The sequence below is a fragment of the Psammomys obesus genome, unplaced genomic scaffold (genome assembly GCF_907164565.1).
Source record: "Psammomys obesus unplaced genomic scaffold, mPsaObe1.curated_primary_1811, whole genome shotgun sequence".
Classification (NCBI taxonomy): domain Eukaryota; kingdom Metazoa; phylum Chordata; class Mammalia; order Rodentia; family Muridae; genus Psammomys; species Psammomys obesus.
The window spans coordinates 32,908,419-32,924,966 of NW_026587216.1; the positions used below are offsets into that span (position 1 = coordinate 32,908,419).

Here is a 16,548-nt window from a genome sequence, read left to right on the forward strand (position 1 = left end):
TGATATAAATGTTATTATCCTCCACCAGATAATCGAAAGACTACAGGCTCAACAATAGTAGTCTGAAAAAGACAAGTTTCAGAGATGAAGCTAGCAAAACAGCTGCTTCATGTTTACTAACTGAGCGGTGTTATCCCTCAGATGACCGCCTACCTACCACTCTCAACCTCTTTGGCAAAGCTTCTTAAAATAGGTGCTTAAGAAGAAGATGGCAATGCCTTCAAGTGATCTAAATATTCACCGTCACAAATGTTCACAACAATTACAAAACAAAGTGTCCTGTAACAAATCAAGAAAAAAATTGATAATAAGTTTTAGGGGAGCTATTTTTTTATCCATACCTATTAAGTAGGAGGCAAGAATTGCTACTGTAAAGTTAAAAAAAAAAATTGCAACCTAGCAACTGACTTGGGCATTTGATCATTTGATAATTCACTAGAATTATGAAATTATGAACCTTCTATAAAGGAGAAGATATTCTTGGTGGGGAAAAAGACTTTTCACATACTATTAAAGACATTTGAGGAAGCCAGCAAGTAAAATTTCACATAATCCTACCTTTCTTTAGACAAGAAATTTACAATTTAATCCTGATAAAAAGAATTTTCTGCCAGTAGCAAGAAAGCCAGTATGATCAGAACCAAGCAGAGGCAGTGCCCAGACTCTGAGAAGCAAAGCCAGGCTGTACTTGGGACCTTCAGTAGGTGCCCTGTAGCAGAAGGACTTGCAGAGAATAGGTTTCAAGCCACATCAGAAAGCCAAAGAAGACGGCAGAGACAGCACGCTGGAAAGATACAGAAAGGTTTTGAAGAACAGCCACTCAACACTGTGAAGTGCAAATTTAATGAAAACTGTCCTAGTCTCTGAAATACTTCATACACTAGTGATAAGAGACTTCCCAGAATTGCAGGACACGGTTACAACCGTGTAAGCATTAAGTGGATGTCAATCCTTTCAGGCCATTCCTCTCTGAGGCGCAATATAAATGATCCTGCTGGGAACAAATGTCAAAGGTAAACTGCCCAAAGAGGAGATACGAAACTGTAGTAGTATGCAATTCTTTTGTATCATGTTTCACTTTGTGATTTCAGGTACACTGGCACCTCACAAGAATGCTAGCATTAAAGTAGAATGGGATTCATTTAAAAGGTCACTGAATTTTTAAATGTATTCTACTGAATAAAGTATTCTGATTCTAAATGGTCTCCCTTTAGAAACTTAAAATTTCATCTTCATACACCCATTTTCATTTAAGTATCTTACAAACTCAGTAAAACCTACATCTTTTTTTAATTCTTTATTAATTACACTTTATTCACTTTATATCCCCCCCTTGTGGTTCCCTCCCACCTACATCTTGATGCTGACACAAAGAATACTTTCATTTGAAACATTCTCTATCAAAGTACAAAGGGAAATTAGTCCTCAAAAGCCAGGTAGTAAGACAAAAAAGTAAATCTAAGCAGAATACCAGGTGTCTCTCATGGCTTACGTTAAAATCTACTAAAGTAACATGTATTTGTAGTCTACAGTTAACAATACAGTAACTCTCAACGTTATTTTCCCTGGTTTAGTTCCTTCATATCACAGATGCTTATGCCAAGTTCTGCCTTTTCTTCTCCAGAATACTCTTACCCAAGCCAACTTTTACTTCTTTCCTTTTGTATCGGTTCTACCCAACTTCTACTGGAAGCGTAAAAGAAACATTTCAAAAAGCATCATAAATATCCTATTTTTTGTCCCATTCTAAAGATGCACAAAGAAAACTGACATTTTTTCAGCAAGCTCTCTTCTCCATGGAGACTGAGAGCTAGAGAAACCTGAACCCAGATGGCCAGTAAGCAGGATGTCTCAATTTGTACTTAAGTGCTTAATCCCACAGTTTTGTATGATGCTGTGGATTGAGCCACTGTGTAACACAGGACTGTGTGACAGCTGGATTGGGCAGCCCCAGACTTCTCCAAAGACACCTGGAAGCCTGGTAGAAAATCGTGGCCAAAGTAAGGACAAACAGAATGACTAATGATCTATAATGCCCTAATTGCCATCTGAAACTCCCCTAGCAGCACAAAGACCAGTTTGTTTATTGTGTCACCAGTTAAAAAAAACAGTTTAGTTACATAATCAAAAGGGCATAAAAGACACACTAGAAAACCTCTGGAGACCCCTTCCCCAAACCAAGATTTCTCAAACAAATTTGGTGGTTCAAATACATAGGCCAAGGCAGCCTATCTGACCCCAGAGCTTATTCACATTTGTTTTCCTATGTGGAACCTTTCTGTGAGCACTCACTGAATTGCTTCCTGCAGGTCCTTTCAGTTCTCCAAGCTGTGTAATCCTGGTAGCTGCCTAGAAGGAATATAAGTCTGACTGTTCAAAAGCAAGAACAGAAAATCACAAGTGGCAGAGAAAACAGAAAGTCTGAATTGTAGCCAGAGAAAGAACAAACAGTGAAGCATGCCATCACATCAGCAGTAGCTGGGCTTACTTAACAAGGTAAAGAGTTACTTCAATAAAGCACCTTTTATAATTTAATGTGTTTACCATAAATAAGATGAGAACATAAATATTCATACCACATTTTGGATACTAAAGAAAACTTCTGTTACCTGTGAACTCAGCTGAGTTTTTATCCAATTGAAATAGTAATTTAAGTCACTGCCTTCCATCAATTCTTTCCCCCAAGCTGCTAACTTGGCAATAATTCTTGCTGCCTGAAAATGAATAAGACATACACCTGAATGCCAATCACATTCCATACCTTAAGAGCCAGCTCTTGTAAATCACATTGCTGAGTGGTTTTTATAATACTCAATTCCTGGGGTGGGGAGGGATATGATTCATTCTATGTTTCATTCAAACTGTGTTTTAAAATGTTTCCTTTAAAAGGAACAGAAATTAGCTATGCTTTAAGAAATTACACAGCATTCTCTAGATTATTTTGCATTTAAAAATAAGATTTGGACCAAAAATACATCTATAACCCCAGTACTTCAGTACTGGGGAGTCTGAGACAGGAAAATCAATTATTTGGGACCACAATGGACTACATAGTGAAAAACCAGTCATTAAAAAGAAAAAAAAAATTAAGATAGAAAATTCATCTTAATACCTACACATCTTACCCAAAGCATAGCTCAAGGCTAGCAAGATATCACACAAGGTAATGGTGCTTACGAACAAGCCTTACAATCTGAATCTCCAGGACTCAAAAGGCAAGAGAGAACCAACTTATCTTATAAGCCACAAGTTATCCTCTGACTTTGATTTGTGCTATGGCACATGAGCCATAAAGTACTATTCAACTGATTCAAAAGAATTCCTATTTGGAACCCATAGGCTAAAAATACATTAGCAGGACATGCACAACAAAAAGAAAATGACCAGGAGCAACACCTGACTTAAGATGGAGGTAATCAGCCGGGTGTGGTGGAATATGCCTTTAACCCCAGCAATTGGATGACAAGAGGCAGGTGGATCTCTATGAGTTTGAGGCCAGCCTGATTCACAGTATAAGTTCCAGGACAGCCAAGGCTACACAGAAAAAAACCCTGTCTTGAAAAACCAAGTGGGGGTAATCACAACAATAAATAACCCAACAACAAACTGACCCTCCACTTGAAAAGTTAACAGAAAGCAATGTAAATTAAGGCGATAACTTAGGGACCCAAAAAACACAGTTCAGTTCATAGAGTACTTGGCAAACATTCAGGAAGCCCTGGGTCTAGCATCATGAAATGGGTGTGGGAGCAAACTTCAGGTTCTGGGGAGATGAGGGGGGAGGGGATTAGTTATTCAAGGGTGGCTAGCCTGGGTTACAAGAGACTAGATTTAAAAAAAAAAGGGGGGGGGTATCTGTGGCCTGGGAACATAGCTCAGTGGCAAAGCACTTCCCTAACAGGTCCTAGGCCCCAGAAATATAATATACAAAAAGTTCTTCTAGCTATGTCTTCATTTTTAATAATGGTGCTCTAATTAGATCTACATGAATTTGTAACAGCATGAGGATGTTTCAACCAGACAATGGAAACAAACCTCTACAACTGGAAGAAGGAAAATGAAAATCATGGGAGATATTTTGGATTTTCGTTGTTTGTTTGGTTGATTGGTTGGCTGGATGGTTGGTTGGTTTTGGGTTTTTGAGACAGGGTTTCTCTGTGTAGTCTTGGCTGTCCTGGACCTACTCTGTAGACCAGGCTGGTCTTCAACTCACAGAGATCCACCTGCCTCTGCCTCACACAGTGTAGGAATTACAGGTGTGCGTCTCTATGCCAGGTTTACCGATTTTAAAAACATGATTCAAAAAAAAAAAAAAAAAAAAAGGTAACTTTCTTATGACTCTGCTTTTGTTTCCCTTTTGGAACTTTTAAAGAAAAATGTCAGCTTTTCCCGAAAAAATGTCTATAGCACATAAAGTGAGAGTAGGCAAGCATACTAATCTAGGTGCATGCGAAAGAAGTGGACAGGGAAAAACACATTTGCACGGCAATGTTTCACCAACAGTGGTCCTTGACTTCAGAGTTGAAGACAATGACTTAGGCTCCTGCTGCCCACTGTGCAGTGGGAACAGGTGGCTTGTATTTGCAAAGACCCATTCTCTCAGCCTTCCTACTCATCTTTTCACTGATACCATGGAAGGCTCTTCAGTGCTCTAACCGTAGCTCTTTTTTTTTTTAATTTTTTATTTAACTTTTATTAATTACACTTTATTCACTTTGTATCCCCCCCATAGCCCCCCTCCTCCCCTCCCGATCCCACCCTCCTTCCCCAATCTTCACACATGCCCCTCCCCAAGTCCACTGATAGGGAGGTCCTCCTCTCCTTCTTTCTGATCTTAGTCTATCAGTTCTCATCAGAAGTGGCTGCACTGTCATCTTCTGTGGCCTGGTAAGGCTGCTCCCCCCTCAGGGGGAGGTGATCAAAGAGAAGGCCAATCAGATTATATCAGAGACAGTCCCTCTTCCCATTACTATGTAACCCACTTGGACACTGAACTGCCATGGGCTACATCTGTACAGGGGTTCTAGGTTATCTCCATGAATAGTCCTTGGTTGGAGTATGAGGCTCTGGGAAGTTCCCTGTGTTCAAATTTTCTTGTTCTGTTGCTCTCCTTGTAGAGTTCCTGTCCTCTCCAGATCTTACTATTTCCCACTTCTTACATAAGATTCCATTCACTCTGCCCAACAGTTGGCCATCAGGCTCAGCATCTGCTTTGATAGTCCGCAGGGCAGAGGCTTTCAGAGGCCCTCTGTGGCAGGTTCCTAGGTTGTTTCCTGTTTTCTTCTTCTGGCTTTCAGAGGCCCTCTGTAGCACTAACCGTAGCTCTTAAAGCTAAGTTTAAAGCAAGAGTTTCCAGATATTAAGAAATAACCAATTAAAATAAAACTCAATAGTTATTTCAAAACAAAATTTAATTTCTACATAGTAAAATGTGATTTTTTTTCTTGCTGTAAGCAATCTTGAGATGTTTGCACATGTAAATGCACCATGTACATAGAAGCTAACGAATGCTTTCATCTAGGAAACTTTATAACAGATCAACACAAGTTCCTTCACTCTCTATGAACCCTTATTTATTAGCACCATAAGGAAAGTGGTCCGTCCTCTGGGATCAGGCAAGTTATCAAGTCACAATAACCTAGGACCAGGTTTGTTTGTTATGTTTGTCAGTTTAAAAAAATAAAACTAGCTTCTTATATGGTGTCTGTGTGTTGTGGTTTGAGTCTGAAATGATCCCCACAGGCTCATGTTTCCAGTATGTGGTCCCCTGTTAGGTGTACTGTTCGGGAAGTTCTGAAACCTTTAGGAATGGCGTCTCACTGGAGGAAGTAAGTCACTGAGGGTAGAGCATCAAGTTTTATAATATGGCCTACTTCCTTTTCCTACGACTTCAGAGCCACCTGCTTTGACCATTATGATGGGTTTAATTCCTTTGAACTCTAAGCTGAAATCTCTCTGATGTTGCTTCTTGTCAGTTATTTTGTCATAGTAATAAGAAAAAGATAAAATATAAATAATACGATCAATTCAAATGATCATATGAACAAGTACCATATGAACAGTAAAGGGATCTTGGCGATTCAACATTGGCAGAAAGTATGGCCAGGCAGTACTCTTGCTTCGTTTTGCATAGTCAAAGAAAATGCTGACACGCTGGTGATTTTCCTAAGGGGGGGTGAGAAAAGAACATAATGATTATACACTGCTTCTCATCTGCTCATTGTATATCCATTAATATGTATGTTCTTTTTCTACTCTATGTATATAATTTGTCTCTGTCATAATTATTTGGAATAATAATAATTTGGAATAATAATAATTTTGGAGGGTAAGGATAGCACAGAGAAATTTCACAAAATCACTTAATGTCTTCATGGACTTGATGGATCAGCCTGACTCCATTTTAAGATTAAAAGACATCATGTTACAAAGTCAAAGTAAGTTTGTTCCTCTTTTCTGTAAAACTTGGATTTGACCCATTTTCTGGAATTTGACATGTTAAACACCCTATACTCTAATTTTTCACTCTGATGAGATGTTCTACCAAATGATTCTGAAATGTTCAGCCAAGTTTCTATGTAACCAATATTCCTCTAGAAATTCCCCAACCCTTGAAAAGCCTTTAGACTTGCTGTTTTGGGACTATATAAACACCACTGTCTTCTATGTTTGATGCTATTTTTCAAACCCCACTTTAGGGAAACAGTCCTGCCCTGGTCTCAGTGGATGAGGATAAGCTCAGTCTTAATGCTACTTGATATGCTAGAGTACGTGGGTTGGGAGCGCTACCTTTTTCTGAGGGAGGGAAGGGGAGGAGAGGATGGAGGAGGCTATAATAGGGATGTAAAGTAAATATATAAATTTAGAATGGAAAGAAAATAAAACACCCAAAGTGAAGTACAAACTCAGAAATTCAAGACCAGCTTGTGAAATAGATGCTATGTAAGGCCTCCTAGCCCCAAGAAGGGACAAGTTGGAGCCCACCCAGCCTTTCTCTTTCCTGCCAGAGAACACAGGCAGCAGAGCTTTATAACTTTCCCTCTGGAGGAGGCCTGCAAGCCCCAGAAAGCTAGATATGAGCCTGCCTAGCTTTCCCCCTGCCTGCCAGGGGACACAGATAGCAAAGTTCCATATTATCCCTCCTCTGGAGGAGGCCTGCATGACCCCAGGAATAGCCAGGTTAGAGCCTACCCAGCCTTTTTTCTGCCCACCTGGGACACAGCCAGCTGAAGAAAACCCAGGCCTTCAGGTTCCAAAGAACACCCAGCTAACAGATGTGAGCAGTCTGCTATTCCCACAGCTCCACTATCAGCCTCAGGCTCTGCCTGCCTCCCCAAGGAGTCCTGTCAGCATCAGGAATATCCCGCCAACATCAGGAACAACCAGATGGCTTAAAGGCCAGCATAAGGAACACAATCAACAAAAGCCAGGGCAATATGGCATCACAAAAACCCAGCTATCCTACTAAAGCAAGTCCTGGACACCCTGATACAGCTAAAGCAAAAACAGGTAACCTTAAATCCAACGTTAGTAAGATACAAAAAAAGGGCTTAAAGGAAAATATGAATAAATCCATTAAAGATATAAAATTCAATCAGCAGGTGAAGGAAATAAATAAATCCCTTAATGAAATACAGTAAAATACAAGTAGACAAGTGAAGGAAATGAATAAAACTATCCAAGACCTGGAAATGGAAATAGAAGCAATAAAGAAAACACAAAATGAGGCAATCCTGGAGATGGAAAACCTAGGGAAGAGACCAGAAATTACAGACAAAAGCATCACCAACAGAAATACAAAAGATGTAAGAGAGAATCTCAGGCACAGAAGATAAGATTGAAGAAATGGATATATCAGTCAAAGAAAATGTTAAATCTAAAAAGTTCCTAGTACAAAATATCCAAGGAATGTGAGATACTATGAAAAGACCAACCCTAAGAATAACAGGAATAGAAGAAAAAGAAGACTTTAAACACTAAAGCTCAGAAAATATTTTCAACAAAGTCATAGAAGAAAACTTCCCCAACCTAAAAAGATGCCTATAAAGTTATAAAAGCTTACACAACACCAATTAGATTGGACCAGAAAAGAAAATCCCCCTGCCATATAATAATCAAAACACTAAATTTACAGAGCAAAAAAAGAATATTAAAAGCTGCAAGAGGAAAAGGCCAAGTCATATATAAAAGCAGACCTATCAGAATTATACCTGACTTCTCAAGAGATTCTAAAAGCCAGAAGGGCCTAGGCAGCTATCTTACAAACAGACACTAAGAAACCACAGATGTCAAACCACGACTACTATACCCAGCAAAACAAAGATATTCCATAACAACAACAAAAAAATTAATATCTATCCACAAATCCAGCCATACAGAAGATACTAGAAGGAAAACTCCAAACCAAGAAGGCTAACTACATCCAAGAAAACATAGGAAATCAATAACTAATCAGAAAAACCAAAGGAAACACACACTCTCTACTACCAATAACACAAAATAACAGGAATTAACAATCATTGGTCATTAATATCTCTCGACATCAACAGACTCAATTCTAGTGACACAGGCTAATTCCAAAAGACACAGGCTATCGGAATGGATGCAAAAAAAAAAATATTCATCATTCTGCTGCATACAAGAAACATACCACAGCAACAAAGGTAGACATTATCTCAGAGTAAACAGCTGGAAAAGGTTTTCCAAGCAAATGGACTGAAGAAGCAAGCTGGAGTAGCCATTCTATTATCTAATAAAATACACTTCCAACCAAAATTAATCAAAAATGATGGGGAAAAAATCCACCAAGATGACATCTCAATTCTGAACATCCATGCCACATGGTAAGGGCACCCACATTTATAAAAGAAACATTACTTAAATCACACACTGAACCCCACTTTAATAGTGGGTCAATACCCCACTCTCACTAACAGACACATCATCAAGACAGAAACTAAACAAAGAAATAATAAAACAGAAGCCATAAATCAAATGGACTTAACATATCTACAGAACATCTCACCCAAACACAAAAGAATAGATATTCTTTTCTGACCCTCACGAAACCTTCTCCATAACTGACCATATACTTGGCCACAAAGCAAGACTCAGCCAATACAAAAAACTGAAATAACTCCTAAGACAAAACCTACAAACTCGTAAAAACTGAACATTACTCAATGACAACTGGGTCACGGAAGAAATAAAGAATATAAAGACTTTCTAGAATTCAATGAAAATGAAGGTACAACATACTCAAACTTATAGAAAACAATGAAAGCATTGCTAAGGGGAAAGTTCATAGCACTCAGTGACTTCATAAAGAAATTGGACTGGCTGCATTGTCAAAGGACACTGTCATCAGAACAAAACAACAAACTACAGACTGGGAAAGGATCTTCACCAACCCTATATCTGACAGAGGGCCAATATCCAGAATATATAAAGAACTCAAGAAGTTAAAAAGCAACAAATCAAGTAATCCAATTAAAAAATGGGGTACAGAGCTAAACAGAGAAGTCTCTGTAGAGGAATATCAAATGGCCGAAAACACTTAAAGAAATGCTCAACATCCTTAGTCATCAGGGCAGTGCAAATCAACACAACCCTGAGATTTCATCTGACACCCATCAGAATAGCTAAGATCAAAAACTCAAGGGACAACACATGCTGGAGAGGAAGTGGAGAAAGGGGAACCCTCCTCCACTGCTGGTGGGAAGGTAATGTTGTACAACCACTCTGGAAATCAATCTGGCGCTTTCTCAGACAACTAGGAAGAGCGCTTCCTCAAGATCCAGCTATACCACTCCTAGGCATATACCCAAATTATACACAAGTACACAAAAAGAACATTTGCTCAACCAAGTTCATAGCAGCTATATTCATAATAGCCAGAATCTGGAAACAACCCAAATGTCCCTAAGTTGAGGAATGTATACAGAAAGGGTGGTATATTTGCACAAGGAATACTACTCAGCAATTAAAAACAAGGAAATCTTGAAATTTGCAGGCAAATGGTGGGATCATTCTGAAAAGATCATTCTGAGTGAGGTATCCCAGAAGCAGAAAGACACAGATGATATATACTCACTTATAAGTTGGTATAAGACATATACTGTAAGATAATCATACTAAAATCTGTACACCTAAAGAAGGTAAACAAAAAGAGGACCCTTGGTAAGATGATCAATCCTCCCTCAGAAAGACAAACAGGATGGACATTGGAAGAAGGAGAAAACAGGAAACAGGACAGGAGCCTACCACAGAGAGCCTCTGAAAGACTCTATCTGGCAGGGCATCAAAGCAGATGCTGACTAAGGACATTGAGCATTTAAGTGTTTGTCTGCCATTCTATATTCCTCTGTTTAGCTCTGTACCCCATTTTTTAATTGGATTACTTGATTTGTTGCTTTTAAACTTCTTTATATATAATGGCTATTAGCCCTCTGTCAGATACAGGGTTGGTGAAGATCCTTTCCCAATCTGTAGGCAGTCGTTTTGTTTTGACGACAGTGTCCTTTGCTTTATAGAAGCTTTTCAGTTTCATGAGGTCCTATTTATTGATTGTTGCTCTCAGAGCCTGTGCTGTTGGTGTTCTGTTCAGGAAGTTGTCTCCTGTGCCAGTGAGTTCAAGGCTCTTCCCCACTTTTTCTTCTAACAGGTTTAGTGTGTCTGGTTTTATATTGAGGTCTTTGATCCACTTGATCTTTTGTTTTGTGCAAGGTGATAAGTATGGATCTATTTGCATTTTTCTACATAGAGAAATCCAGTTAGACAAGCACTATTTGTTGAACATGCTATCTTTCTTCCATTGTATGGTTTTGGCATCTTTGTCTAAGAGCAGGTGTCCACAGTGTGTGGGTTTACTTCAGGGTCTTCTATTCGATTCCATTGATCCACCAGTCAGTTTCTATGCCAGTAATCATGCAGTTTTTAGTATTGTTGCTCTATCGTACAGCTTGAGATAAGGGATGGAGATACCTCCAAAAGATCTTTTATTGTAAAGGATTATTTTAGAAATTCTGAGTTTCTTGTTATTCCATATGAAGTTGAGAATTTTTCTTTCAAGGTCTGCAAAAAATTGTGTTGGTAATCTGATGGGAATTGCATTGAATCTAAACGACCCTGAGATTTCACCTTACACCCATCAGAATAGCGAAGATCAAAAACTCAAGTGACAACACATGCTGCAGAGGAAGTGGAAAAAGGGGAACCCTCCTCCACTGCTGGTGGGAATGTAAACTTGTACAAACACTCTGGAAAACAATCTGGCGCTTTCTCAGACAATTAGGAATGGCACTTCCTCTAGATCCAGCTATACCACTCCTAGGCATATATCCAAAAGATTCTCACATATACAACAAGGACATTTTCTTAACCATGTTTGTGACACCTTTATCTGTAATAGCTGGAAACAACCTAGATGCCCCTCAACTGAGGAATGGATACAGAAATTGTGGTACATCCACACAATGGAATATTACTCAGCGATAAAAAATAAGGAAATAAAAAAAAAAAAAAAAAAAAAAACAAGGAAATCACGAAATTCCTGGGTAAATGGTGGGAACTGGAAAAGACCATCCTGAGTGAGGTGTCCCAGAAGTAAAAAGACACACAGTGTGTATGCTCATTCATCAGTAGATATTAGAAATATAATATAGGATAAACATACTAAAGAAACTAATAAAGAAGGAGGACCTTGGGTAAGATGTTCAATCCCCATTCAGAAAGGCAAAGAGGATGGACATCAGAAGAGGAAGAAAACAGGGAACAGGACAGGAGCCTGCCACAGAGGGCCTCTGAAAGCATCTACCCTGCAGGGTATCAAAGCAGATGCTGAGACTGATGGCCAACCTTTGGGCAGAGTGCAAGAAATCTTATGAAAGAAGTGGGAAATAGTAAGACCTGGAGAGGACAGGAGCTCCACAAGGAGAGCAACAGAACCAAAAAATTTGGGCACAGTGGTCTTTTCTGAGACTGATACTCCAACCAAGGACCATGCATGGAGATAACCTCGAACCCCTGCATAGATGTAGCCCATGGCAGTTCAGTGTCCAAGTGGGTTCCATAGTAATGGGAACAGGGACTGTCTCTGACATGAACTGATTGGCCTGCTCTTTGATCACCTTCCCCTGATGGGGGAGCAGCCTTACCAGGACACAGAGGAAAACAATGCAGCCACTTCTGATGAGACCTGATAGACTAGGATCAGAAGGAAGGGAAGGAAGACCTCCCCTATCAGTGGACTGGGGGAGGGGCATGGGTGGAAAAGGTGGAGGGAGGGTGGGATTGCTAGGGGAGGAAGGTAGGAGCTACAAGGATATACAAAGTGTATAAATTGTAATTAATAAAAATTAAAATTAACAACAAAAAAAAGCAGATGCTGAGACTCATAACCAAACTTTGGGCAGAGTGCAGGGAATCTTATGAAAGAAGCGGGAGATAGTAAGACCTGGAGAGGACAGGAGCTCCACACAGAGAGCAACAGAACCAAACAATCTGGGCACAAAGGGTCTTTTTTGAGACTGATACTCCAACCAAGGACCATTCATAGAGATAATCTAGAACCCCTGCTCAGATGTCACCCATGGCGGCTTAGTATCCAAGTGAGTTCCCTAGTAAGGGGAACAGGGACTGTCTCTGACATGAACTCAGTCGCTGGCTCTTTGATCACCTCCCCCTTAGCGGGAGTAGCCTTTCCAGGCCACAGAGGACAATGTATCCAGTCCTGATGAGACTTGATAAGCTAGGGTCAGATGGGAGGAGAGGAGGACCTCCCCTATCAGTGGACTTGGATAAGGGCATTGGGAGGAGATGAAGGAGGCAGGGTAAGACTGGGAGGGAATGAAGAAAGGGGCTTACAGTTGGGATACAAAGTGAATAAAGTGTAATTAATATAAAAAAATAAAAATTTAATAAAAAATTAAGAAATAAAAAAGAAAACTAATAGAAAAAATAAAAGAAACAAGAAAAATGGAAAGAAAACTGCTATTTCAGGGGAAATATTAATTATTTGGTAATATGAAAATGGAAATCAGCTTCACTTAGGTACTTCCTAAGTGAAGTACCATTAGCACTACTAGTGAAGTAAGAAAATGTGTCATGCTCTAGAAGAGAATCACTAAGTGAAGTCTTTCTCAACTGCTGTTACTGTAAAGCGTAAAGCAGCAAAGTCCCCAAAGGTATTAGGAATATACCTACCTGCAGCATATCATCAACCATGGTTAGTATATACTGCACAGTCTGCTCTTTGGAGATGTGTGTCATTAAATTTATAAATGTTTTAGCACACTGCAAAACATGAAATTAATGTTATTATTCTCTTCCATTTGTTTGTTTTAAATTTTGAAACAGTGTCTCACTATGTAGCCCTGGCTATGCTGGTCTTTACTATGTACAACAAGCTGGCCACAGGCTCACAGAGATTCCCCTGCCTCTGCCTCCTGGGGACTGGCATTAAAGGCGTGCACCACCGCACCAGCACATTATCTCCATTTCACAATTTTAATGGAACTTCTACAAAATATTATTTCTCTTTTATAAAACAAGACAGAAATGCTATTGGATAACAAATTATAGAAAAATGTATACTTTTTACAAACATCATTATGATGAGACCTGAAGATTTTACCATGACTAATGTCAAATATTTACTATTTCTAGTGATAAGCTCTAAAATAGTTACTGTTTTTAATTATACACAACTAGCCATTATCACTCTTGATTACTTAGGAAAGCATAACATCTTATAGACAATTAAAGACTAAAAGTGATTCTAAAATATTATTTAGTCATTATTTTTGAGATTAATTTGGACACAGAACACTCAAGAGTGCTATAGATTACAATCAGAAAGCCTTGGTCTGTCTATACTCTATAGCATATCAACCATATGGATCTCTCTAGAACGCAAGGATCAAAAACATGGTGTCTACCCATTCCTCAAGACCACCAGGAACCACATAGCAGCTCACCACTGTTTGTAACTAACTCCAGGGAAGCCAAAATCCTCTTTGGCCTCTGTGGACACCAAGCACACATGTAGTGTACTTACAACGTGGCACAACACCCATACATAAAATGATAATTTTTTTAATAAAAAGAGTTATAAAATATAGCATGATTATAGAACACTTGCACAGACATGTTTAAATCCCAGTACTGCGAAACAAAAAAGAAAAATTAAAAACTGTAATAAAGAGATTGTTACAATGGCATTGAGTTGCAGTTCCAGGTATTTTATATGAAGATCACAAATCATCCTCATATAAAGGCCAATTGAACAGAATCTTGCTTCCTAATAAGGATTAGGATGTAGCTGACTGGTAGAGTGCTTGCCTAGCAAGCAAAAAACCCATGAGTTTTATCCCTACCATGGCAAAAGGTACTGTTAGTACCAAATATTAATGACTGCATAGTCACTAAAGGTTTTCTAGCATTTTAATTTGTATGTTGCAGTTTGAAACTAAAGGTTGAATCCATGGTCTTACTTGTGCACATTAAGTAGATACTCTTCCATTTGAGCTATACCCCAGTCCTTTCCAGATTTTTAATGATAAGGAAATAGTGGTCATTATAAAATAAATGTAAGGATCACCTGGCTGCCTTCAGTCTGAAGCATCTCTTGCTTCTCCTCAGAACTTCTTTTCATTTCAAACCTTTGAATAAATTCACAATCTTCAGCAGAAATCATCTGCCCCCTAGAAAGTAATAATGAATTATTCTGTTCAGTAAGTGCAAAGCAGCCACTGTGAGTGACACAGGAATTCGTAATACTTTTCCTTCCTCGTTGGTATGTTCAAGAAAATTACAGAAGGCCACTGTTTTGTACTAGGTTCCTGCACATGTGCCCCACAGAACTAACTAGAGAATCTAACATAGCCAGAAAAGATAGCAGACTAATTTCCCAAACCCTGTAGTTTCAATGGGCATGGTAAGGAGAATGCTGTGCGTAAATCCTAAACAAAAAGCCACACCTGACTAGCCTGACTATTCTGGCTCTCCATGCCCACCTCCTAAGACAGTAGCCTAGAAATGAGGAATGAACTTTCTGACCTTCATTCTTGCTTATCTTGCCTTTCTATTAAACTAGCCTCCTCTGGTCAGCCCATCAGAAAACACTCCATTTTATGGAGTAGTATTGCCTAACTGTAGAAACACAAAGGAAACTAATTAACATCCGTTAACTTGTTGACGTTTGTCTTTTGATGGTTATAAATGACAAGTGCTTATAAACTAAGAGTCTTGTCATCATTCAAAAATCACTTAGTGACTGAGTGACCACTGTGTAATCTGGATTAATTTACCTAAGCAAAATAGGAACAACAACCACCTTTCAAAGGGTTTGTACAGAGGACAGAATTATATAATCAAGACACAATTAATACAGCACCTGGTCAAGGATTCAATAAAATGTCACCTCTTACATTTATTCAAAGTCTCACCCTTAATTCCTCCCTAGGTCAAGCACAATGTATTTGCTTGGCCTTCAAATTCATTACACCCAAAGCCACTTCACAGCGAAGTTCTACAATAATTTCTTGACAACATTATTTTATCTTCCAGTTCAGAATACGGTCTTCCTCCCTCTCTTTGAAAAATAACCTCTCCTTAGCCTCCCTAGTGGCATGCGCCTTTAATCCCAGCACTGGGAGGCAGAGGCAGAAGCAAATTATATATATAAAGTTTCAGGACATGCAGAGCTGCATAGTGAGACCATGTCTTGAAAAAGAACCAAAATAAAGACTCTCTCCATTCCCCTGTCCTCCCCAATGCCAACCTACATCCAATTTTCCTCTCAGTGGAATTCCTTCACCACCGGCATTTTGTTCTTCACAGGTTGTACCCAAGGGTGAATCGTTAAAAACTTTTGCTTTTCATCCTAAACTCCTTCCTAGAGAGTCAAGTCAAGAGAATCCAACCTTCTCTCCACCAAATCATCTCCAGCTATCTTATTTCCAAGTAGAAAGAAACTCAGCATTACCACCAATGAGCCTGTCATCTTCAATATCAAGCTGGCTTAACCTTCCAAGGCCTCAGACATGACATGTCACAATAACCACTCCCCCACCCCAAATCCTAACCTCTAAAACCTCTAACTCCATGTCCTTCAGCGGACATGACAGCAAAACAACCCTGCAAGTCTCCATCTGACTCACTTCAGGACACATACTTCACCTAAAAGAAACTGAACCACCTAAGTTACTTGAAGCCCCAAATCACCACACATTCAAGCATGAGCTCTCTTTCCTGGGCTCCCCGCACTGCAGTCCCCATTCCTTCTGCTTAGATAACTACCATGAGAGTCTTTATGTGCTCTGTGAAGACGTCCACAACGCTCTTACACAGTTTCTTATTCCTTCTTTGTTATATCCCTCTTTTTATTTATATCTACGTATGTGTGCATGTGTCGCATTTCTTCATTTAATTTTTATTAATTTATTCATTATTTAATTTGTAAAGGTCTGTTTCTTCATTAGAAGTTCAAGAGCAAAGTTACTGTATTATGATTCTTGTATCCTAACATATGCTTTTGCTGGATTCTTT

General features: G+C 39.1%; 1 protein-coding gene across 3 annotated transcripts in view; it reads right to left on the bottom strand.

The window, feature by feature from the left end:
- Atp6v1h (ATPase H+ transporting V1 subunit H) overlaps positions 1 to 16,548 on the bottom strand; it is a 93,931-nt gene that overhangs the window by 73,434 nt on the left and 3,949 nt on the right. For all 3 annotated transcript variants that reach the window (XM_055603334.1, XM_055603332.1, XM_055603333.1), the window contains exons 3-6: positions 14,600 to 14,702; positions 13,204 to 13,293; positions 6,052 to 6,165; positions 2,610 to 2,714 (exon numbers count right to left, since the gene is read on the bottom strand). In XM_055603334.1, the coding sequence (XP_055459309.1) occupies positions 2,610 to 2,714; positions 6,052 to 6,165; positions 13,204 to 13,293; positions 14,600 to 14,702 (412 nt within the window). The remainder of the gene's footprint in view (positions 1 to 2,609; positions 2,715 to 6,051; positions 6,166 to 13,203; positions 13,294 to 14,599; positions 14,703 to 16,548) is intronic.